Genomic DNA, 25734 nt, shown 5'->3' on the forward strand with positions numbered 1-25734 from the left:
CTATATTCGCATTCAGAGATTTAATTTATGAGAAAATAATTCATTCTGACCCCTTAATATAATTGGAACCCGATTTTTTTAAAATGAATAAATCATTGCAACATTATCGATATTCATGAGCTACTGATAAGTTCTTTATGTTAATTTTTTTCCATATGTTCTTCCCATTATTACAATAGAGCTCACATATATAATGCTAATATTTTTATCAGAAGCATCATAATAAAAAATACACAACACATAAATCGTTAAACAAATCTATGCATTCCTAATTTCAACTATTATTGAAATGATTCATTAAAAAAGGCAATTTGAAGATTCCACTTAAATTGAATGATTTAATTGACTGATTCTTAGGAGAAGCTTTGACTTCTATGTGCCCCAAAGACATTTGCGAACAACAGCTCAGCATGCCTTGCAGTTATCCCTCGTTTTCGTCTAGCTTGCATAGGGAGTAGCTCCCTTTCCTTTAGGGCGGCCAAAGCTTGGAACGCCCTCCCTTGCGAACTGCGAAACACCCAAGACCTCAGGCTGTTTAAAAAGCAGTTAAAAACCTTGCTTTTTAACTAATATACAGCTCCTTTCAGGCCCCTCTTTTTGTCTCCTCTAGCTGGCTTTTGCCCCGGGACACCCCGAGTATCCGTGCTCGCTATAAGTGCTGCATTACATAACATAACAGATAGTCGCAACATGATTTATCTGATGGAAAGAAGACAACTTGTTGTTGAACTTAATACCCAAATCGTTTACCGATGTCGTTGGAGGAAGGCCAAGTGTCTGAGCAAACTGGTGAATCCTTGAGAAATACCAGTCCCTTAGTCTTATCTCCATTAAGTTTTAAATAGTTTGAGCTCCTCTACCTGTCTCCTTCCTCCATGCACTTCGTGAACTTGTCTGGAGACTTGTGGAGGCTGATGGATATAGGCAAAAGGTTCTCCATATTCTCAACTTACCATCGATCTCCCAGCCATGAGCATGGACAAGAGAGGTGCGAGGGAAAATATAGATGTTGAATAGGCTGGGACCCAATGTAGATCCTGTGGGAACACTATACCTTATGGTAGTAGCAGGAGACTGAAAGGAAGGTAGAGAAAAGGACTGGGAAAGAAAGGCGTGAAACCATTTCAAAGCTTGATTTCAGTTGCCGGTACAGAATATGCAGGAGAGAATGATAGGATGTGAGACTGCATTGAAGAATGCAGATAGGTTCAATAGGACCAGTGCGGTAGAACTGTCCCACTCTAAAGCCGATCTAATATAATCTGGAATGGGCAGCAGAACGATTTAGTGCTGTGCTTGGGTCAGAAGTCAGACTGAAAAAAGATAAGTGTCTTATTGGTTTTTAAGTAATTGGCTAGCTCAGATTGACCACTTTCTCAAGAACTTTTTAGTTAAATTTGGGGGAGCTATAGGTCTGACATCGGTCAGCATGTTTGGGTCGATGAAAGATTTTCTGAGTATAGGGATTACTTTTGCCCCTTTCCATGAGGTAGGAATTGTAGCTTTGTAGAGAGACTGGTTTTATAACTTCACCAATATCGGCATGGGCTGCTTTTTCTTTTTTTTTTTTTACAATATAGAGAATATTTTGAGGGCAGGGATCAGCCAGAGACCTCAAAATATTGATGGACATAATGTTCTGTTCCTCTTCCCAGTCAAGAGGAGAAATGTCTGACAATGAGGAGCTATTGGCAGTCTGAGAAATAATTTAGAAATTGAGCGGAGGGACATGATTAGAGGGAGCAGGAAAACATTGACGACTTTATTTCTGAAGAAATTAAATAACGTCAAGAGGATTTTGAGATGACCCTATCGGAATGTCACAAGAAGATGGATTAAAAAGTTTCTTCACAATCAAGACGCTTTTGTGAAAAGGGTTTTCTGACTTTTCAATTTGGGTGGTGTAGAAGTGCAGGGAAGTAATCTTCGCTCCAAATATTTCCAGATGTTTACATTTATGTTTTTCCGCACGTCATTGTACTAAGGGCCACAGCGAGTTTCCTATTTCTTGTTGTGGGACTTAGTGGAGAAATTAAATTGAGGGTGAATGAAATCCATGCACGGGATTTGCCAAAACACAAGCCAACATCATCAGAAGCTGGTGTGGGAAGATTAGATAGCGCAGCTAAGAAGTTAGAGCAGTGATACTCAAAGTACGGCCCGGGGGCCGCTTGTGGCCCTCTTGACCTTTACATACGCCCCCCCTGGTGAACAGCAGCACGAGCAGCTGTTTAGTTGCTGAGCACTAATATCCATAAAAAAGGTTAAATAAACGAACACGCATTTATTAACCTGAAAAATGAATGCTTGCCCACTTATTTAACCTTTTTTTTAGACCTCCGTACGCAATTCCTGACCCACCCAGTCTCCCTACCTCCACCCTGCTGGCATCAGTGCCGCTCTCGGTCACACCACAGGCCGTACTTTGTACCCCTGGGCAAATGTTTGTGAGTACCCATGGGTTAGAGGGAGACACTTTTGCCCATTGCATGTTGTTAGGCCAGGATTAACTGGTCTAGAGTGAGAAGGACTGAATGGGTTTATGATCTGCGTAGGGACCGTATAGTTGTCCGACCAGATTAGAGGGAGAGATGTTTTAGAAAGAATATGAGCTTTCCAGATGAGGACTGAGTTCAGGGTCTGAACGCCCGAATGAGTGGGAGTGGATATTAATTGTCGGAGGCCTAGGGCCGCTAATGAATCCAGATGATTTGCGGAGTTTGGGAGAGTAGTGTGTTTTCGGTGAACATTTGGGTCACTAAGAACAGTTTTACTGATACTTTGACACTGTGTCAGCAAAGTCGCTTCTTGGATGTGGATGTGGATGGTGGTAAATGAAAGCTTCTGTAGAGAAGGTAGAACAGATGGATTTTGGAACAAGCAGCATACAATCTGCAGAAGAAAACTTTCCACCATCTAGAATAGTGCAAGACATGTTGGGAAGATAAATTATGGCAACACCTCCTCCAGTGAGATTGAGCTCTTCTTGTCTAATAATGTTATAGGCTTGAAGAACTTACTGCACCTGATAGACTCTTGCCACTATTAGATCTAGACCCTGCACGTAGACGGTAACAGCCGAGTTACGGGCTGAATACCGATTTATTTGGGAATTGAATTGTTAACGGCGGACATCTTAGGTGGGAGGCGTGAGCTTCAACAGCGCTCTAGCCATCCCTACTTAAGGAAACGGCAGTTCTCCGCGATAGCGGACGCGAATTGTGGACGCACCTGCATCAGCGCCGGAGTCACGCCTGAGTCAGCCCGTCTGCGCCCGTCCACGCCTCGGACGAGACCGACGGCTATGGCCCATATCCTTCGGCCTTCTTTGTATCCTTCACAGGTAGACTCTAGTGACTCTATAAACAATGCTACCACAATTACTCCCTCTATAAAATACAGGGGTATATTATCAACAACTAGCGATAATTTTTGTCTCTAACTTGTTTAGAGACAAAAATTATCGCCGCACATCGGCGATTTTTATCGCAGATAAACCTTGCTATTAGCAAGGTTTATCGCAAATGCGATAAAAAACGCCCGCAATGCATGAATATCGCTGAAAAGTCAGCGATATTCATGCATTATCGAGCAAATGCTCTTAGCCATGTTATCCACCTCCCATTGGATAACATGGCTAAGAACTGCTCAGGGCAGGTGTTAGCTTTTGGAGATATTCGCCCTTAGCGCAAATATCTCCAAAAGTTGGTAATAGGAGATAGCGATTTTAGCGACTGTTTCCAGTCGCTAACATCTTGGCACGCCCACTTTGCATATCATTAGTGATAAATATCACTGACATGCAAAGTGGGGCCCATGATGGTCGCTATCTCCTATTAGCTGTCGCTAACTGGTGTTAGCGACAGCTTGGTAATAGGGAGATAATTTTATCTCCGCTTTCTTGGCTTTTAAAGCCAAAAAAGCGGAGATAAAACCCCTTGATAATATACCCCACAGTTCTGAACAGTTATTTGCTTTAAAACCCCCTAGACAGCCGTGTTGCTGTTTTTTCGAGTTGGACAGAAAGAATAATGTCTGTTATAATTGCTTTTTTGCAACAAACTCGGTTGGGACAAAACAAACAGAGGATAGAATCAATACCATATGTTCCAATTCTGATTCTAAGCTATTTACTTTTTTCAGCTTAAATTGCCGCTCCCTGCCCAAACACAAAATAGAAAATTTCAATTTATTAATTGATGAGGCTCCTGACGCTCTGTTTATAACCGAAACATGGCTTCATGCGAGTTCTGGACCCGATGTTGCCATGGCCCTTCCTGATTCATATGCGATTATACGCCTTGATAGGATAAACAAAGTAGGAGGAGGCATTGCCGTGATTTTTAAAAAAATCTTTACTTGTGAGTTTAAAAAATGTCCTTGTCCTGGGTGCGAAGGCGGCATTTTTAAAATTACACTTTCCCCAAAGTTTACTTTTTCTGGAGCACTCATCTATCGTCCGCCTGGTGCAGCATCAAACTGGTTAACTAATATATCAGAACTTCTTGGCCCTCTTGCCATGAATGCTGCCAACTTCACTATTATAGGCGATTTGAACTTACATTTGGACAATGACCACTGTATAAAGGCCACTGAACTCATTGCCGATCTTGCGTCTCTTAATTTAAACCTGAAGAAATCTGGCCCCACGCATATTGCGGGTCATCTATTAGACCCAATTTTTTCCAATATTGATAATTTGAACACCTTTCCAGCCCTACCTATTCCCTGGTCAGATCATTTTCCCATTAAATTTTCATTTCGAGCACAATTATTAAATAAAGACACATCGTTGGTCTCAACCTCTACTGTTAGGAAATGGAAAAGACTAGATATTAACAGTTTGAATATCTTTCTAGAAGACACGACACCTTGCACTAAATCAAAAGTGCAAAATCTTTCAGCATCTGTTCAAACATGGCTTTTAACAGCCATCGATTCGTGTCTGCCCAAAACAAAGTTAAAGGGTAAAAACCAGCGTCTGCCTGCCCCCTGGTTCAATGACTCCTTAAAGCTAGAAAAGACTAAATGTAAAAATGCTGAGCGTCAGTGGAGAAAGTCATATGCCATAGAATCTAAAAAGGTATATAAAATACAATTAACACACTACCAAAAGATGTGTAGTAAAGTTAAAACCGATTTTGTATGCACTAAAATCACTGCAGCCCTAAATCAATCTAAGACTCTCTTCAAATTAGTTAAAGAGCTGGCCGGCTCTAATAACTTACAAACCCCACCTGACCTCAATAAAATACAATGTGATCAACTAGCCACCTTTTTTGTAAATAAAGTAGATAAAATATACCAGAGCATTGAACAAGAACAGAATGAGCAACATGAAGTTCTCATAGATACTCGAAATTCCTTTCCTAATAGATTAAGTAATCAAGATGATATCATAAATGACGAAGTTTGTGATACTCACACTTTTTATTAGATAATTGGCCCAGGCTGAATGTCGACAATGTCATTGATCTAATAAATACGATTAAATCAGGTTCACCAAGAGACCCTTTACCATGCTCTATTTTAAAATTACTCCGTAGGAAAGCCATGTCCATTGTCACTGATCTCTTAAACTTATCCTTACAGGAAGAACATGTGCCAGATGACTGGAAACACGCAATGATACATCCATTGCTAAAAAAAGCTGATGCAGATCCAAATGTGCCTTCTAACTTCCGACCAATTTCCCTTCTCCCTATTTTTGCGAAAATTTTGGAGAAACATGTTCATCGTTGTCTCACGGATTTTATAATCTCACACGACCTGCTGCCTTCCCATCAGTCTGGCTTTCGGGCTGGTTTCTCAACTGAAACCACCCTGTTAGGTGTGACAGAGAATATCCGTGCTATGATGGATAAGGGAGAAACGGTGGCACTTGTGCTTCTCGACCTCAGTGCCGCATTTGACACTGTGTCACATGCGGTACTAATAAGGACTCTCCACTCATTAGGCATCTGTGGCGCTGCCTTAAACTGGATAAAATCTCTACTTGAGAATAGAACGTTCCAAGTTTTTTCCCAATCTGCTTGTTCCGAAACCCTTACTTTTAAACATGGAGTTCCACAGGGCTCGATTTTAAGTCTATTACTTTTTAATTTGTATATGAGTCCGCTTGCAAAAATTGTTGAAGAGACCGGTTTGATGATGTTTTCCTACGCTGAAGATTCTCAGCTTCTTTTTTCCCTTTCATCAGCAGGAAGTAACAACCCCTCCACTTTAAATCTAGGACTGGTAAAAATTGCAGGATGGATGCAAAAAAACTTCTTAAAGTTAAACGGTGAAAAAAACGAGTTAATAGTATTGGGGAAAAATAAAGAACTTTGGGGACCCCAACATTGGCCATCTGTAATGGGTACTCCCCCAACTCCAACTGCACAGGCCCGTAATCTAGGCTTTATTATCGATGACTCGTTGAGTATGCACCAGCAAGCAGTTAAAACATCGGCCACCTGCTTTGTCATCTTAAAATGGCTAAAGAAGATTTGCTGGATGCTACCAGAACACACAAAAAAACGGTCATCAATGCCCTAATAACATCAAGGTTAGATTAGGCAAATGTGTTATATGTGGGGGCAAATAAAGCTACAGTCGGCAGACTGCAAACTGTGCAGAACGCAGCTGCGAGACTATTAGGAAAAATTCCTATTTTTTCATCTACCATCAAATTTATGCGTGAACTACACTGGCTTAAAATAGAGAACAGGATTAAATTTAAGTCCCTATGCATCATGCACAAGATCTTTACAAAAAAAGCCCCCAAGTATTTACAAAATTTGGTACACTGTTATCATCCATCTAGGACTCTAAGATCTGCAACGGCCAACAAGTTTGTTGTCCCTAAAATAAAACTTTCACGCATGGGCGGCAAATCCTTTGCCTACCTTGGACCCTCACTGTGGAATGCCATGCCACAAGTTCTGCGCTCTGAGGTAAACTACATGAAATTCAGAAAGGCCTTGAAAACATGGCTATTCAACATCTAACGCTTAGAACGTGAGGCTAGAGGGTCTCTAGTCTCATCCCTTCGTTGGCACACAAATAATTGTCCCTCCTTGGATCAAGAAAGTGACTTTTGATCCTAATTTCAACCTTTTCAAATAGCATTGCTGTGCATCTATCCGTTAAATAGCTAGTATTCAACATCTAAGTCAGTTGTCCGGTCAGCCATAACTGAATCACAGCGCCGGGAAACCCTTTGTTGGGTAGCTGTTTGCGCTATACAAACTAAATAAATAAATAAATAAATAAGAATAGCGACTGTCAGATGAGTTGCGAAACCAGGTCTTAGTTGTAAACAAAATATCTGGTGTGTGACTTTCAATGCAGTCGCGAATTTTGAGTTCATTTGTCGGAGTGAGCATTCATTCATAAGAGAACAGTTAGCAAATGTGTGTTATGGGAGAGCTGAGATAAACAATGCTTAAAAGGGCATGTTGTGGCGCAGGGAAAGTAAAAATTAGTCGATTTGTTCCTGCTGCACAGCTTTGCAAGGTGGTGGGCCTGCTCTGCTCTCAGAGCAGCGGAGGAGTGGTTTGCCCACTCCTAAGTGCACATGACTGCCTGGCCTTCTCGGGCCGGTCAAACAATCATGCACCCTTCGCATGTTCTCCATGCAGGCTGCATTACAGCCTGTGTGGAGAACAGGCCCAGGCCCCCATTCCCTGGTTGAGCGCTGACCCATGGTGCTCAGACCAATCACAATGCTGCATTGCAGCACTGTGATTGACTTAGGGGAGGGAACTTGGCTGCTTCCTGTTCTTGCACCAGAGAGGAGAGACTGAGACAACATGCAGGAGAGTGGCAAAAAGGTCACCCCCCACCCTCCCTGCTACTCCCGATCCGTACCAGCCACTACTAATTATAGATGAAGGTGGGAGCATTACAATAGTTAGGACACCAATGGGAGCATGGTTCACCTATGGATTGAAGATTGCTCATCTCGATGTTTGAGTAAGTGATGCGCTAGGGTACATCAAGGGCACCAAGATTAGGATTAATGGCCTGTGCAGGCGTAAAAGCAAAGGAATAGAAATATGTCAGGGAAAACCTACAAGATCAGAACTTTTGATCTGCACCATCATAAACATCTAAGAAGCTCTCCTTAAAACTCTGTCTATTCTGGGACTGGCCATCTTTCTTGGTGCCGCTGTATTGATAAATGGTAGAGATGAGTGTCAACGATGTGAGCCCCCATGAACTAAAACAACATTTGTAGACACATCCTTCTCAATTTAGACTATGTGCAGCTGTGCCCTGGGATTCTCCTGTGGGAAGGGGTGACTAAGGTGGTAATAGGGCTTTCCAGGGATATAACTTGGTTGGAGCCTCAGGAAAATCTCCCGCTTGCACGTGCTCTTTTTGAGCTATGGACTAGAAGAAAGCAGGCATGTTTCTTGGTCCATCGTTCTCAGGGTCGGACTGGCCGTAGCAGGCACTGGGCAATCCCCCGGTGCGCCCGGGGCCGGTTTGGGGTCTCTCTGGGCCGTTTTTGTTACAGGGTCTTTTTTGCAGCATAGCAACGTCGCGGCCCTGTAGCAAAGTTGGCCGAAAACCGGCCCTGGCAAAGAGCTCGGTGGGACGGCCGAGCACTTTGCCAGGGCCGGTTTTGGGTCCCAGTCCGGCCCTGATCGTTCTGAAAGACTATGTTTTATTAGCTGTATGCCCTTATTGTTTGAATAGAACTAACAACCAGATATCATGCCCATATTCGCCGTTTTGTGATTTTATTTACATCTATCCCTTAATTTTAAGTTGGGCAAGGAAGGGGTGGTATTTAGCACACCAGATAATTCCTAATGCTCCATGATAGGATATTTACTGGGTGCACTCACACCTCCTGGAAATGAGGCATAACATATCAATGAGTATGTACAGCAATGAATTTGACTAATTTTGCCTTCTTTCCGGTTCTTGTTGCACTGATTCATTTCCCCAGGTTTTTTCCTGGTTAAATTTGAGGTCCCGATTAGAAATGGGCCATACAAGTCCCAACTCTGTATAAACACATGTTTGCACAGATAACTGAGTTCCAAGTAATGCAGAGTTTACTACAGAAGGTGAGTATTGGGTTTGATGAACCCTGCAATTTTCCCCAAGTAAATTTACCCGGAAAATCCTAGATAATTACTCGGACGCCAGAAATATGGTGAGGTAGGCTTACAATTCTGCATTTGATCCACCTCTTCAAATTGAGCTATGATGAACCCCATTAAATGCCTTACCCTGCCAGTAGTTATAGGGCCCAGGAATTATTTCATTTCTCTCTGTCCCATTAGTGGACAGAGCCTGTCGGTGATAAATTGCAAGGCGTGGCTGTAAGTAGTACATGTGGTAACTGCCACATGCAGTAATAACTGCATTACTTGGAATTGCAACCCCTGTGCAAGCTAGTGTATACGCAACTATGGGAATAATCTATAGTTCATAAAAAGGGTCCCTTTGATACGAAAACTCAGTTTTAATGCTTACATTGCGATTGGCCAGATTGTGCTTCTCGGTTATGGCTTAGTGAAACCACCTAAAGTGTACAGGCATAAACAGTGCTTAATTTGAGCCAGTTGTTTCCGGTGCAGGGCACCGGCACTTAACTGCGAAGACCAGTGCTTCTGACTATCTGCCACAAGGTGGCGATGTCCATCTAATTTAGTGAGGACCACAACAGTTCATTATTAACGCAATGTGCATTAAAAATGACTATTACCTGCTGCTCGTGCCATTGTTATAGATTTGGGGGCCTGGAATAGAACGAATTGTTACACTTGTTGAGTGTGATGGTTAGTAGTTGTGTTATTACGATTATTGGCAGCATAGCAGGGGCAATGCATGGTGCAAGCTGCAGTGGTCTTCTGACCAGAACCCAGGCATCTATTTTTGTTATAAATTAAGCAGTGGGTATAAATTGTCAGGGCTTGCCAGACTCCCACTTTAAACACAAACAAACAAAGTGCAAAAAAAAGTTTCATATTTAAATAGAAGTTTATTTTAATATATTCTATGGTGTCTCTGTATCTTGACCATGCCCTATTTGCAAATAGTGGGAGGCCATTAAACCTCATTAGCACGATTACTCTTCAGTCCCTGTGTATCAGTGTCAGTTCTAAGCAGGAGGGCTTTTTTTAGGTTAACCTTTTTCAGCTTTTCTACTACATTTGGTTAGATTAAGACAATTTAAATCGAAAATCACCAGTGGCCCTATGGGCCAGATTTATCAAAGGGTTTTGCCCATTCTGTGTCTGTGAATAAATGTGTTGGAGCCTCATCTATTAAAAGTGACGCATCGCTGCACGAAAACAGCGATGCCTCACTTTTCATTGTGCCCTCCTTGCGACACCAATGATGCGTCATATTTACTGTATGACGCATCATGTCACAAGGAGTTACAGATAAGGCAGTATTTCTGACGTATCTGTAGGCGCAAAATTGATGCATTGCTGGAGTGTGTCACAAAAGTGATGCAACTCCCCCAATGGGTCACTACACATTGGCAAGTCCCATGTGAAATGTGCCTGCGTCAGTCTTACGCCTGCCATGAGGCAGGCGTAAGATATTGACGCATTTGCATTCTAGAAGTGGCGCAGTGAAATCTTATAGATTTCACTGCGTCACTTCTACGACTCTTACTTGCATCGGAACACCCCTCTGCATACATTATACCTGGCGCAGGTATAATGTGGCGCAGGGGTTTACAAAGTGAAGCATCTAGGTAGATGCGTCACTTTGTAAATATGGTGCAACAAGGCTCATTTTTTACGTCACTTGTGCGACACAAAAAGTGACGCACCGGCAGCGCAAAAGTGACGCAAGGGCTCATAAATAAGCCCTTTGGTACATATGGGCGTATATCTTTTAGGGCTTATTTTCATTTTTCAAAGTTTGTTCGATTGTAGATAGGCCACAAATTTGCAGTGCGTAGTCTACGTTTGTATGCATGGAACTGTGAGTCCCCTTCTGTACGAGTAATTCTCACCTTAAAAATTCTCAAAGAGGTCCTTCTGTGGCACAGAGTAGTTTAAAACCCAATTGAATCACTGTGGCTAGCCAGAAAGTACGAGCTAGTTAAACACAACTCTAGGCTCTTTATTCAGTTCTCCGTTTACCGCCATTTTCTGGTCTCTTTTCACTTACAACTTCCTTTACACAGCGGCGAAACACAGGCCACTACAGCCACCACAGTATGGGGGGCCCCGAACCTCCGAGGGGCCCCCTCAGCACAGCACTCTGGCCAGAGATCTCCTGATTGAGTCTGGAGGGGGCCCTCCACGTGCCCTGCAGGGAGCCCCCTCAAGTTTCGTTACGCCAGTGCCTTTATGTGTGCTGTCCTTGTCATTTTAAATTAAAATGCCTAGTGAAAGTTTTGGACTGAAAAACAAGGAGCATCAAAGATGGCTGCGCTCTGTGTCCCCCTCCCAGCCTGCTATGCCTGGCAGGCCTTCTCCTCCAGTGATTCATACCTTGTGGGGAAGAGGTGATTTGTTCTACAATTAGCCTGCAGCCATGGAGCTTATTAAACTCTGGTATCCCAGAGGACCTTGGGGCTGAAGGTCAGCTGGAAACTGTAAATTAACATCCTCCAGTCTGCCATCTCAGGGGCAACCTCGGCTGGGCCATGTCGACAAAGCGTGGGCTCAACCTTGCTAGGGGGGGAGCGGACTCATTAGCGCTCATTTATTTAAGCTAATGGGAGCCACAGAGGTTCCAGTCATGAGATATTCATAATGCCTGTGCATTAAAGGAAATGCGGACAAGAAAGAGCCCACTTACAGTACACACTACTAATTTACCGCTCTGGAAGCCGCAGCCAATCCCCGAGGTACTCCCCGCGACCGCAGGTGGTTGGGGACATGTTTGCAGAATGTGAGTTTATGCTTGTTTTTGGGTTTCCTATTTGTGGTATGTCTGTAATTCATAAAACTTACTTCCACCCACCCATTATTCAGCCCTGGAGGGAATCATCGCCCAGTGTGTGGACCTTTAGGGAGCTGGCAACAGGGCTGGACAGGCCATAGCGGACACCGGGCGTTTCCCCGGTGTGCTGCTAGGGTGGGGGCCGGTGTTGGGCCCCTGGGGGGCCATATTTGTTACCGGGGTCGGCAAAATCGGCCCCCTGTAACAAAATTGGCCGAAACCGACCATCGCAAACTGCTCGGCTGCACTCACCCTCACCCCAGGGGGGCTGGCTGAGCAGTTTGCCAGGGTCGGTTCCCGTTCCCAGTCCGGCCCTGGCTGGCAATGGGTAGCCTTGGGGTTCCACAATCTTCCGAAGTTGAGCTGAGGTGCTTGAGCCTGGGAAAAGGCCAGGGCTGATGGCTCCACCTAGTGCGCAGATTTTAAATGGGTGGGGGAGGTAACCACACTTTGAATCACCTTTGGCTGCATGCTCAGGCTTCAGAGAAAGGAGTTCAGGAGCAGGACTGGGAAGAGTTGCGAATAGCAGTGGAGAGGAAGGGAGGAGCAGAAAGAGGTCACAGGGAAAGACCGCAGAGTTCTCCATGAGCAGAGCGAGCGGCTGGGCATCGTTCACCCTGAGGTTTGGGAAGGGTATGTGTGAGCGCAACCTTGCACAAGGGAGAGACTGGCCATAGCAGTCACCAGGGTGCACATTTTTTAAAAATGTCCGCAGTGCAGCAAGTCACTTTGCCTCACTGCACTGCGTCACATGGAGAGGACAGAAATGCACCATAATTAAGGCATACAGTACATGACTGACTTTCCCCCCTGAACTAGCGTACAATGGGCTGCTAGCGGCAATGCAGGTATCCTTGCACCATGATGTAAGGGTGTCTGCGTTGCATGCAGGATTGATTCTGTGCAGTAAGGGGCACCTACATGCACAAAAATAATCCTGAGAGGCCCATCTATGACATAGAAAGAGGAAGTAACGAGGAGAAATAAAGCTTTTTCTCCTGATTTCACCTCTCCTGGGAAGGTGTATCTTTTTGGTGCATTCCCAGGTTTACATGGTCTTGTAAATCTGGAAATGTGTCAAAAAACATGGAAGTTGCTTTGGAACACCTATGCAATGCCCATGGAATGCCTACCTAGTGCCAAGTAATTTAAAGCAGTGATTTGCACTGCGTTACGTTAATCCAGATTTTTGGACCCACGCAAAGTGGCTGTGCGTGTCTTCAAAAATCTGACTTGGAAGTTTGTGTCATGCATGTACAACGTTGCATGGTGCAAATGTGATGCAACCCTCTCTTAAATATGCCCCCAGGTTTATAATCGACAGTAAGGATCATGATTTCTACAAGGCATGGTAAAGGAGTAGCCCTTAGGCACAACCAAGTGGAAGCACTGATTTAACAGAAAAAGACCCAAAAATAAGATTTTACTCCTTCTGATGTGTTTCTTAAAGACAAACCAGCCTTCTTCCTTCAGTGCTGATAATCCTTGCACTGTTGATGCTGACTCTCCTACTGAAACATATACTCAGTGACTACTGATTTAGAACTTCCTCATCTCATTTATCATAGGCCCTCCCTCTTCTCACCTAGGCCAGTGGCTGCATCATCAAAGACAAAGGATATGCTAATGTTTTACTGAAATTGCTAAACAGTGAAGTGTAATTTTGCCACTAGAGCGCTCATTGGCTGCTAATAAATATGGCATGTTTAGTGCCTTTCGTAATTTGTCAACACCTAATGTTAGTCTCCCTGAGACTGCTCCCTTACCTTGCCTTATGGAAGAGCCAATATAGCATCCACTGAGGCGCATAGGGGGAAAACGCAGTATGATTTTAGATAGGGGAGAGGGTGTGGCCTAATGGCTAGAGCGGTCAACCTCGGAGCTGTGGAAATGGGTTCGAGTCTCGGCAGGGATGCTCAACATCCTGTGATTCTGGGCAAATCACTCCCCATGCCTAACAAAATGAATGTGTCAGTCTATAATGCAACTGGTGCTCATGTAAAGCGCTCTGATACGTTCGGGTCGAGTTTGAGCTACACAAAACTCCCCCACCCAAAAAAAAACCAAGAAGATTCAGTTGCCTCCAGTCTGCTCATGACATCAGAGTTCTCCCGGGACACAGCCTTGCTTTCCAGGAGGTGGGCGGATCTTGAGACAGAGGAAGGGGAGGGAAGGAGGATTATAAAGTTTGATGGACCTCACTCTTCCATAGAAGGACAGAGCAAGAAGTAACCAATAAGAATGTGTGCTGCAGCCACACACCCAAGTCTCTGTCCTGAATGGTGATTGGTACTGCCATTCATACAGACTTCTCAGACATCAGCCCTTTCCTGCTCTGACTCATTAGCTTCACGTCTAGCTACCTCTCTCTCTCTTCAGCCAGACCCAAGTGTAAAACGGAATGAACACAGGCATAAAGTAAATGCCATTCCAACCCAGGAGTCCGTGATTGACATTAGCATAGGCAGATTTAGAATAACGACATTGCCTTCAGATTTAATTTAGGTACTTTTGAGCTGTGTTTAGAGCAAGAATATGGCAAGATAATGTCTAAGACATCACCTGTGGAGAAGCCCACATTTCCCATATGAGCAGCAAAGAATGCCCTCTCCCCGTGTCTGAGGGGGGTGCAGGGGTAATGGACTTAAATGCCACGGAGCCTGGGGCGCCAAAAATGAGCGCGCGCGTGGCGGGTAAGTAAGTATATTCATTTCCGAGACATCCGGCCCATTGTTAGAATGCAGGACATTAGCAGCCAATCGGGGAGGCTCCCTCGTGTTCCGCGAGACGCAGGCCTGTTTCACGCATGTAAAATTCCCTCATTAAAGCGGAGATTTGCAACCCGTGGAGATTTTAAAGGAAGCAGGTGCAGCAGGTCCGTGTTGTTTAGAATTACTCTCGTACTAATTAGCTCGAAGCAACCGTGCTTTACAAGAGGAAATGATTGTCGCCGTCTGCACAAACTGTCAGGCACAGCCCTTAAATCTGCGCAAATTAAAAGTACTGTCATCGCGTAAAACAGAGATTGAAAACTTAATTCACACTGAACATATGGACAGGAGGCTCTCCTTCCCAGAAGACATGGTTTAATATCTCATGTCCTTCCTTTAGCTGGGCTGAGCAGAAAATGGCGTCCTCGCTCTCGGCGATGATGTCACCAGTGACGTCACGTACACTTTTGGAAAGTTTTGTCATTTTCAATTTTATAGGCATTGATCGCAAGCTTCCTAAATTTGAAGGCTAAACCCTAATCTATCATCATTTTTAGTCAAAGATGGCTGACTTTTCCATGGAAGTCAAGTCACCAAAATGCCAGGAATAGAAGAAGTAATAACATCTCCTTGACACTGAGCCCTCTCTCAACATCTTTTTCCCAGATGACATGACAGGGCTTGACCCATTGTTCCAATCTTAGTGCAAGAATCAATCAGTAATGTTATAAAGCGTGAACTACTCACTCGTAAGGGTCTCAAGGCGCTGGGGGTGGGGAGCGTGACTTCTATTTCTTGGTGAGGGGCTTGAGAAGATTAAGGAATGGGTGCTGTAGAAGGAAATGGAACCCTGATGGGCCCATGATTAGTTGAAACCCCTTCTGTCTGATTTTTCCCATTCTCGCCGTCACCAATAATAGGGCCTCAGCAAACTCAGCAGCAGAAATACTCATCTTTTTTGGGTTTTGAGGCGATGACATGGACGAATCGATGTTTACACGTTGATTCCCACATTTTTTTGACTGGTATTTTACTTTGAGTTTTTGTCTGCTTTTTTGTAGTTTAAGTCATCAGGTTACATAGTCTTGATCCAAGGAGTTACAGTTGACCTTGTAATCCTGAGTTGCCCAGTAACTCCTTTTACCGGCTGAATCTGAATTAACGGTCACAATGAGACCCTTACCACCCTACTTAATTTCTGCTCATGTCACTGACATCTTGATGCCCAGAAATCAGATTAGGAGGGTCAGCACCAGGAGTAGAAAAGGACAAAGTAGGGGTAGCTATTGCTATTCCTTGCTACCCCTAATTAATGTCCCTCTGGTTCACTTCTATGACCCACAATCGATTTCAAGGTAAGGCTCAATGAGTTGGTCCAGGTCAGCTTTTTTTCTTCTTCTTTTAATCGCGCCATCCACAGATTGAGAGCTATAACGATAGATGAGTCATTTGTTGCGGCAAACAAATGTGTGTTTTAAAGATTGTGATAGTTTCCTGTATTATATCTTTTATTTCAGGGTTACCATTAGATACTAAACCTTTAATTCATAGGAACTATACCTGCGCTACCAATTAAAATGTATCTTTGCAAAAAAACAATGTAAAAAAAAGAATTGTGATATATTAAAAAAAACTGCATACAGGGTAACCTTAAATACTTTCTTATTATGCCTTCTCAGGGTTATGGTGACATTTGGAGAATCCTTGGTTTGTCATGACCACTGAATGTCATTATAAGACTATACATGCTAATGCTTCATCTTGTACATCCTCTATTGGTGTTGTGCCCTTTTTATGGTCTGGCTTGACAGTGCAGCTTTCACCAGACAGTTATGTGAGCAACACTAGAGAGAGCTTTTGGCTCCGCTCACATGAGGAGAGTCAGGAGTACATGTTTTGATTGGACAGAAGATGTGTGCTTCCACAGGAAAAGTACTTACCCTCCACACAGATTATTTTGTTTATTTATTCACCTTCCTGAGCTTTAACTTTTAGGGGCACACACATGACATTACAAAGCTATTAAAGTGTCTTAGATAATGAGAACGATTATGGTGTTTTTCTCTGGCAGCAGCACAGATGTAGGTTGGATAGTCATTAACCTACATGGATGTTTAGGTCTGGCTTGAAAGTCCAACTGTCACCTTGCGGGTTACCCTTCACTAACATTATTCTACAGTTATTTGCTTCCACACACATACACATCTATTTCCATACTACATACATGTAACGCTTCACATTAAAATACAGCTTTCCTTTAAAGCCAGAGCTATTGGCACTGCCAGTGCTTGTTATAGTTTGGCTTGACAGCACAGCTGTCACCACACAATTATGTCAGAACCACCACTAAAGGGGCTTTGACCCCACCCACATGTCGGACCCTAGGAGTACATGCCTTGAGTGGGCAGAAGTTGTGTGTTTCCACAAAAGAGTGCTTGCCTTTCACGCAGCTGTGATTATTTTGTTAATTTAGGCAGCTGCACAAGCTTGAATTTTAAGGAGCCCACACATGCCATTGTAATGGTATTAAAATGTCTTAGACAAGATAATGCATGGTGTCTTTCTCAGCAGAGCGATACAAAAGGGGATGATGGACGGAGCGTTTGAGCAAATGAAACACTCACCCCAAGTCAACTGATCTGGGTTTAATCCATCACCATTCTTTAGCTCACTCAGCCACCCCAGTTCAGACATGGCCATATGCAAATCAGTCTGACCCTGTGCCTCATGGGAATAGTCCAGCCCGAACTGCCAAGCCATGTCTTCCCTGGACCGGAAACAAGCATCCTGGGACCGGTTTCGGATTCATAATCCTCATCAGCCAGGATATCTTGATTCCAGTGGCCAAGTGAGCAAGGGACTCACGTCTGAGCATACCCTGCCACACTTAGGGCGAACAAAGCGATACAAAAGGGGATGATGGACGGAGCGTTTGAGCAAATCAAACACTCACCCCAAGTCAAGTGATCTGGGTTTAATCCATCACCATTCTTTAGCCCACTCAGCCACCCCAGTTCAGACATGGCCATATGCAAATCAGTCTGACCCTGTGCCTCATGGGAATAGTCCAGCCCGAACTGCCAAGCCATGTCTTCCCTGGACCGGAAACAAGCATCCTGGGACCGGTTTAGGATTCATAATCCTCATCAGCCAGGCTATCTTGAATCCAGTGGCCAAGTGAGCAAGGGACTCACGTCTGAGCATACCCTGCCACACTTAGGGCGAACAAAGCGATACAAAAGAGGATGATGGACGGAGCGTTTGAGCAAATCAAACACTCACCCCCAGTCAACTGATCTGGGTTTAATCCATCACCATTCTTTAGCCCACTCAGCCACCCCAGTTCAGACATGGCCATATGCAAATCAGTCTGACCCTGTGCCTCATGGGAATAGTCCAGCCCGAACTGCCAAGCCATGTCTTCCCTGGACCGGAAACAAGCATCCTGGGACCGGTTTCCGATTCATAATCCTCATCAGCCAGGCTATCTTGAATCCAGTGGCCAAGTGAGCAAGGGACTCACGTCTGAGCATACCCTGCCACATTTAGGGCGAACAAAGCGATACAAAAGGGGATGATGGACGGAGCGTTTGAGCAAATCAAACACTCACCCCCAGTCAACTGATCTGGGTTTAATCCATCACCATTCTTTAGCCCACTCAGCCACCCCAGTTCAGACATGGCCATATGCAAATTAGTCTGACCCTGTGCCTCATGGGAACAGTCCAACCCGAACTGCCAAGCCATGTCGAGTGGAGAAGTGTGGCTCAGGGGTTAGAGGCAGCAGACCCGGAAGCTGAGATCGGTCCTGGACCAGGGTTCAATTCCCCACCTCGGCGGGTCTTGGGCTAAAAATTCCACGGACTCGATAATTCTCGCCCCGGTGCCTCCTCGACTCACGGGTTCACACTCTGCGACTCTGGGCAATAGCTTGCTTAATCTCCACAACGGCCCCTCGCGGCGGGATGCCTGACTTTCACCTTGTGGATACCCTGCTATCTCACAGGGGAATACCAGGACGGGTTCCCTAAGCAAGCGCCGGGAAACCCACTGCGGGTAGCTGTGCGCTATATAAGCTCAACTACATTTACATTTACATTTACATGTCTTCCCAGGACCGGAAACAAGCATCTTGGGACCGGTTTCGGATTCATAATCCTCATCAGCCAGGCTATCTTGAATCCAGTGGCCAAGTGAGCAAGGGACTCACGTCTGATCATACCCTGCCACACTTAGGGTGAACAAAGCGATACAAAAGGGGATGATGGACGGAGCGTTTGAGCAAATCAAACACTCACCCCCAGTCAACTGATTTGGGTTTAATCCATCGCCAATCTTTAGCCCACTCAGCCACCCCAGTTCAGACATGGCCATATGCAAATCAGTCTGACCCTGTGCCTCATGGGAACAGTCCAGCCCGAACTGCCAAGCCATGTCTTCCCTGGACCGGAAACAAGCATCCTGGGACCGGTTTCGGATTCATAATCCTCATCAGCCAGGCTATCTATAATCCAGTGGCCAAGTGAGCAAGGGACTCACGTCTGAGCATACCCTGCCACACTTAGGGCGAACAAAGCGATACAAAAGGGGATGATGGACGGAGCGTTTGAGCAAATCAAACACTCACCCCAAGTCAACTGATCTGGGTTTAATCCATCACCATTCTTTAGCCCACTCAGCCACCCCAGTTCAGACATGGCCATATGCAAATCAGTCTGACCCTGTGCCTCATGGGAATAGTCCAGCCCGAACTGCCAAGCCATGTCTTCCCTGTACCGGAAACAAGCATCCTGGGACCGGTTTCGGATTCATAATCCTCATCAGCCAGGCTATCTTGAATCCAGTGGCCAAGTGAGCAAGGGACTCACGTCTGAGCATACCCTGCCACACTTAGGGCGAACAAAGCGATACAAAAGAGGATGATGGACGGAGCGTTTGAGCAAATCAAACACTCACCCCCAGTCAACGGATCTGGGTTTAATCCATCACCATTCTTTAGCCCACTCAGCCACCCCAGTTCAGACATGGCCATATGCAAATCAGTCTGACCCTGTGCCTCATGGGAATAGTCCAGCCCGAACTGCCAAGCCATGTCTTCCCTGGACCGGAAACAAGCATCCTGGGAGCGGTTTCCGATTCATAATCCTCATCAGCCAGGCTATCTTGAATCCAGTGGCCAAGTGAGCAAGGGACTCACGTCTGAGCATACCCTGCCACATTTAGGGCGAACAAAGCGATACAAAAGGTGATGATGGACAGAGCGTTTCAGCAAATCAAACACTCACCCCCAGTAAACTGATCTGGGTTTAATCCATCACCATTATTTAGCCCACTCAGCCACCCCAGTTCAGACATGGCCATATGCAAATCAGTCTGACCCTGTGCCTCATGGGAACAGTCCAGCCCGAACTGCCAAGCCATGTCTTCCCTGGACCGGAAACAAGCATCCTGGGACCGGTTTCGGATTCATAATCCTCATGAGCCAGGCTATCTTGAATCCAGTGGCCAAGTGAGCAAGGGACTCACGTCTGAGCATACCCTGCCACACTTAGGGCGAACAAAGCGAACCAAAAGGGGATGATGGACGGAGCGTTTGAGCAAATCAGCTCTCAGCAGAAGCACAGATAGGAGAAGGCAGTCATTAACATACATGTATTTCTTAGGTCTGGCTTGACAGTGCACTCATAAGACATACCTATTAAGAATGTGAATGCTTGTTGTATTTCTTTTTTGTTCATTATTGCTCTTTTTATCTTTACTAGTATCATCAGTTTTCTCCATCGCGCCTTTATTACCTTATAAGCTGAACACTTCTGTTTGCCTTCTATCTAATTATGTCACCCTGTTTGAGTACAAAAGTTGCCCTTAAGTTCCCAAAGGTATCAGAATGTTACTGAAAACCAAAAATCATTGCTATGTACACGGAGCCCTCTGGCTAATCCTTCAGACATTTCTAGATCTCTCTCTTAATTTGTTCTTTCATTCTCTTTTTACTCCAATCTCTTTTTACTTTTTAATCCGATCACTGACTCCCTCTGTTTGCGTTTTTATCCCCTCTCCACTACTGTATTTATCCGCCTGACTTTAGGCTACTATTTTATTCTTTCACTTGCTGCCTGTCTTCCTCTTCTTGTCACTTTTCAAAGTGTCTCCTCTATTCACTAACAGGGCCGGACTGGGAACCGAAACCGGCCCTGGCAAAGTGCTCGACCAGCCCCCACCTCCCCCCCGGGGGTTGGGGGGTGCGACCGCGCTCTTTGCTAGGGCCGGTTTTCGGCCGATTTTGATATAGTGTCGTTTTTGCAGCTATGCTGCAAAAAACGACCCTGTAACAAAACCGGCCCCCACCCTCTGGGCCGACCGGGGGATTGCCCGGTGCCAGCAACGGCCAGTCCGGGCCTGTTCACTAACTCTGTCTATCAAACCTTTCACATTTTTATATCCACCCCCGAACACTCTCTCTCATGCTTTCATCCTCCCTTGTTCCGCTGTGTCTTCTTTCTCCTCTCTTTAGCTTTCTTTTTCTCTCACTCCTACCCTACTCTTCCTGTCCTCCCCTCCCTTTTTGTTTCTTTCTCTAGCTATATGTCTCTGTCAGTTCAATTCAGTTGTGTATTGTTCGCGTCAGGATTTGTGGGTAAACACGTTACCACAGCTTTATGGATTTTCTTGTATTGCAGTAGTAGTAGTACTTCCTTAATATGCTTTTGCATTTTCTACCAGACCTGTGCTTTCTCACAGAGGACCATTTATTTATTTAGAACGTTTTATATAGCGCGAACATGACCACCGAGGGTGTCAGAGCGCTTTAGAGATTGTGCATCGCAAGGGAAAAACACAGATTATGCATCACAGGGGTATAAGCATGCAAAGCAGAATAAACAAAACGACAAGATCAGAGTGTCAAAACACAGTCAAGCAAAAATCAAAGTCTAGAAATGCCCGACCTACTCGTGGACCAGGTGGCTGGGCCAGAGACAACGGGTATGAAACGGGTATGAAACCATTCAGATGAGGCTGGCATGCTAAGGCAGAAATGTCTTCAACAGGAGCCCTTTGTTAATTTTCAGCTTTGTGAAATTGGACATTTTGAGGGACAATTGTAGTTCTCTCTCTCTCTCTCTCTCTCTCTCTCTCCTCTCTCTCTCTCTCTCTCTCTCTCTCTCTCTCTCTCCCCCCCTCTGTCTGTCTGTCTGTCTCTCTCTCTCTCTCTCTCTCTCTCCCCCCCCCCCGTCTGTCTGTCTGTCTGTCTGTCTCTCTCTCGCTCTCTCTCTCCCCCCCTCTGTCTCTCTCTCTCTCTCTCTCTCTCTCTCTCTCCCCCTCTGTCTGTCTGTCTGTCTCTCTCTCTCTCTCTCCCCCCTCGGTCTGTCTGTCTGTCTCTCTCCCTCCTCTGTCTGTCTCTCTCTCTCTCTCTCTCTCCCTCCTCTGTCTGTCTCTCTCTCTCTCTCTCCCTCCTCTGTCTGTCTCTCTCTCTCTCTCTCTCTCTCTCTGCATGCGTGCGTCTGACTGACGCCATGCTACTTTGTCTCATTTTCTCTCCATCTCCTTTTTATTATCCTCCCTCGGTGGTCCCCGTCTTATCCTCCCTCCCCCTCCCTCCGTCTCTATTGCTCTCGTTCACTTTCTCTCTCGTTCTGCTTCTATTTTTCTCTCGCCACCTTTGTCGCTCTCTCCAGCTCCATCTCTTTCTCTCTCTATCACTCTATCTCCATCTCTCCTTCTCCCTTCCCACCCTTTTCTTCTCTCTGCCCCACTCCTCCCCCTCCAGTGCTTCCATTGGGTGACTGGGGCCACCATGTGCTTTGCGTTTGTGTCTTGACTTCCCCAGAAGATGGATTAACTGATACCGGGCCAGTCGGAGCAGGATAATGCATCAGTAACAGGAAGCCATAATTAGAAACTGTTGTGACGTGTCTTTCACTTCCCCTTAATTGACTGTTGGGTGTAATTCTAGAAGAATGGGGGGTTATATGGGCTGCTGAGGACCATGTGGTCCTGAGGGAGGCTGCAGATGGTTTGAGTTAGCCTGTGATTTCCTGCTGAGGGTGAACTCGGGGCTCTGATGACCTTTGCCTTCTCTTTTCTTGCAGTTACCCTGCTGGACTCCATGTCTGCCCTTGGAGACCTGGGCTGGGTGGCGTATCCGCCTGAGGGGGTGAGTATTGTTTCTAACCCACATTTTCTTCAATGATACCCTTGTGACTATGGCCAGCTGATTAATACACCTACTCTCTGTACCTGTAGAACATCTCATATACAGAACCTACTAAAAATGTAAATCTGAGCAAAATGTAATTCTTTGCCTTTGAAAAAAACTAAAAAAATGGTTTATATGGTTTAAATCTATTTTTGTGTGCATGATGGGAAGCAGTCAGAGCTCGTGAACTTGATGGTAAAGTGACAGTTTGACACAGAATCCCAGATCTGTGAAGCACACCCATTTCATGAGAGTACTACAGGACAATATAATTGGTAGAAATGTGCTATACACATTTTTAGCAGCATGGCATAACCACAGCCACTGGGATTATGTGGCAATAGAGAATCTAGTTATGTGGCAGAGATGGCTAAATTATGAAGCAAACAAGGCAATTCATGACCATTAATGATGCCTTTGAGATGAGGAGCTGCTGGTTAGTTGTTGCACCAACATAATCTTGCATAATTCACAATTGCAGGGTTTCGAGCATGTATGCCTTTTTTAAAATTGTGTTGCAGTTCCTTTGCATTCAGATTTCATCAAACATGACCCCTCAATTCATTTTGTCTTCACACGCAGATTTAGGCAATTTTCATGGACATTTCACATATAATACAATGAAAATGTTCACATTTTCACCTACCCTAAGTTCAAATAATTCAAGGACAAAACAACTTTAAAGGAGAGATCTTTGCATATTTTGTCCTCATGAAGTGCCGAGATTGGATGGATGGATGAATGGGTTTTTTATATAGCGCAATATCACTGGTTATCCCTGGGTATCCCCAAGGTGAAAGCCAGGCATCCCGCCGCGGGGGGCCGTTGTGGAGATTAAGCAAGCTATTGCCCAGAGTTGCAGAGTGTGAACCGAGTAGGCACCGAAGTGAGAATTACCGAGTCCGTGGACATTTTGGGCTCAAGACCCTGCCGCGTCGGGAATTGAACCCTGGTCCCAGGCCTGATCTCAGCGTCCGGGTCTGCCTGCTCTAACCACTGAGCCACACTTCTCCACTTCTCCAGATTGAGCATACATCAAGAAGGAAATAGAGAGAGAAAATGTATCATGGAGTTCCCAAACACTATGCATTGGCAAAGCCAATAATTCTAGCTTTTAGGACCTTTTTGTATGCCAATGATTTTTAGCCATGCTCTATGGCTTTTGTAGTTCGGACTGGACTGTTCCCATGGGGCACAAGGTCAGCGCTGATTTGCATATCGCCATTGTCTAACCCAGGGTGGTGTGGAGTGGAAAAACGATGGATTTGGGCCCAGATCTTTGGACTGGGGTGAATGTGTGACATTGATCCACATTCTGTCCATCATTGTTGTGTTTGCAGTTCATGCTCTACAGCATCAGCATGTGGGATAGCAAAATGTTGGAGAAAAAAGAAAAGAAAAAGGGTGCAATGATGCAACCACATCAATTTGTAAGCACGCATATGCTCTATTACGCATGGTGGATTACATAATGAGGTAGGCACCAAATTTATTAACTAATCTGTGATGGACTAGTAAACACAAAATAGAAGAAGCACCAAAGCACTTTTAAGGAAGAGTAGCCGACAGCAATCTGCTGCCTGATCCTCCACAAATAAAACAAAAAAAATTTAAAAAAAGACCACAGTGCTGGAAGGGAATAGCATTGGGCAACTTATCTTATCTTATCTTAAGTGAGATTTGTAAAGCGCACTGACACCATAAGTTTCCTGGCGCTAAATGAGGGAGTGCTGGGATTACAGGAGGCGGATTAACCAGTTAAAGTGAAGAGCCGGGTTTTCCGAAGTTTCCTGAAATTCAATAAGGAACAGCTTGATTTAACTGACAAGGGGCACGGGTTCCTTAATTTAGGGGCCAGGTGTGCAAACCTACGACCACCAAACGTTTTGAGCTTTACTGTGGGAACGACCAGCAGGTGAAGATGAGACGAATGGAGGTTGCGTGCCGGACGGTACTGCGTGATCAGTGTTTTCAGGAAGGCAGGACTATTGCAGTAAAGAGCCTTAAAAGTCATGCAGCCAATCTTAGAGGCCGCCCTTTGCTCAACTGGCAACCAGTGTAATTTACGCAGTAGTGGTTTTGCTGATTCCCACTTTGGAGTTTTGTGGATGAGTCTGGCAGCCTGGTTTTGTACAATTTGGAGGCGGCGAAGCAATGACTGAGGGAGTCCAAAGTATAGGGAGTTCGAGAAGTCAATGCGGGCTAGTACGAGAGAGATCACCACCTGTACTAGTGCCGCATGTGGTAGTAGATGGGCTATTTTGCGGATTTTACGCAGTTGAAACATGCTGGAGGAGATCACAGCCCCTACTTGAGCCTTGAGGGAGAGCTCCGTGTCGATGATGACCCCAAGCTCTTTACCACACTTGCCGGGGTAGGGGGAGAGCCCAACTCCTTTGGCCAGAATTGAGGGCGCCAGTATGCTGGGCTATTTCCCGGAAGGATGAGCTCCGTTTTCCCCAGATTTACTTTCAATTGGTTGTGGTTCATCCACAACTGAATATGAGTCATCACTGCTTGAAAATTTTTTGCGGCATCAGGGGAGTCGAGAGGGAAAATGATTTGCAAATCATCAGCGGAATTGAACACTGTGATTTCCCACCTCTTGAGCGAGTGGATCAATGGCCGGAGGTATAGATTAAATAAAAGGGGGGAAAGAGAGGAGCCGTGAGGGCTCTGAGAGTGAAGCATGTGGCGTGGGAGTGTGGTTGGGAGAACAAGGAGGAACAGGTGAGGGGAGGAGAAGCAGAATTCAAAAGAGAAGTACACAAATAAGAAAGCAATGTGGGGAGAAGCACACAAGGGCAATTGTAACACAGAAGGGTGCGGGGAGAAGCACAAGGACAGGAGAGTGCAAAAAAAGTGCAGTGGAGGGATGAAGAGAAGTAAATGAGGGAGACAGCTGGAAAACACATG

At 45.2% G+C, this 25734-nt stretch overlaps 1 protein-coding gene across 2 annotated transcripts in view; it reads left to right on the top strand.

Annotated features, from left to right (window-relative positions):
- LOC144791256 (ephrin type-A receptor 3-like) overlaps window positions 1–25734 on the top strand; it is a 508479-nt gene that overhangs the window by 116467 nt on the left and 366278 nt on the right. For both annotated transcript variants that reach the window (XM_078665908.1, XM_078665909.1), the window contains exon 2: window positions 22712–22776. In XM_078665908.1, the coding sequence (XP_078522034.1) occupies window positions 22712–22776 (65 nt within the window). The remainder of the gene's footprint in view (window positions 1–22711; window positions 22777–25734) is intronic.

This window comes from Lissotriton helveticus, chromosome 11 (assembly GCF_964261635.1).
Source record: "Lissotriton helveticus chromosome 11, aLisHel1.1, whole genome shotgun sequence".
Taxonomy (NCBI): Eukaryota; Metazoa; Chordata; class Amphibia; order Caudata; family Salamandridae; genus Lissotriton; species Lissotriton helveticus.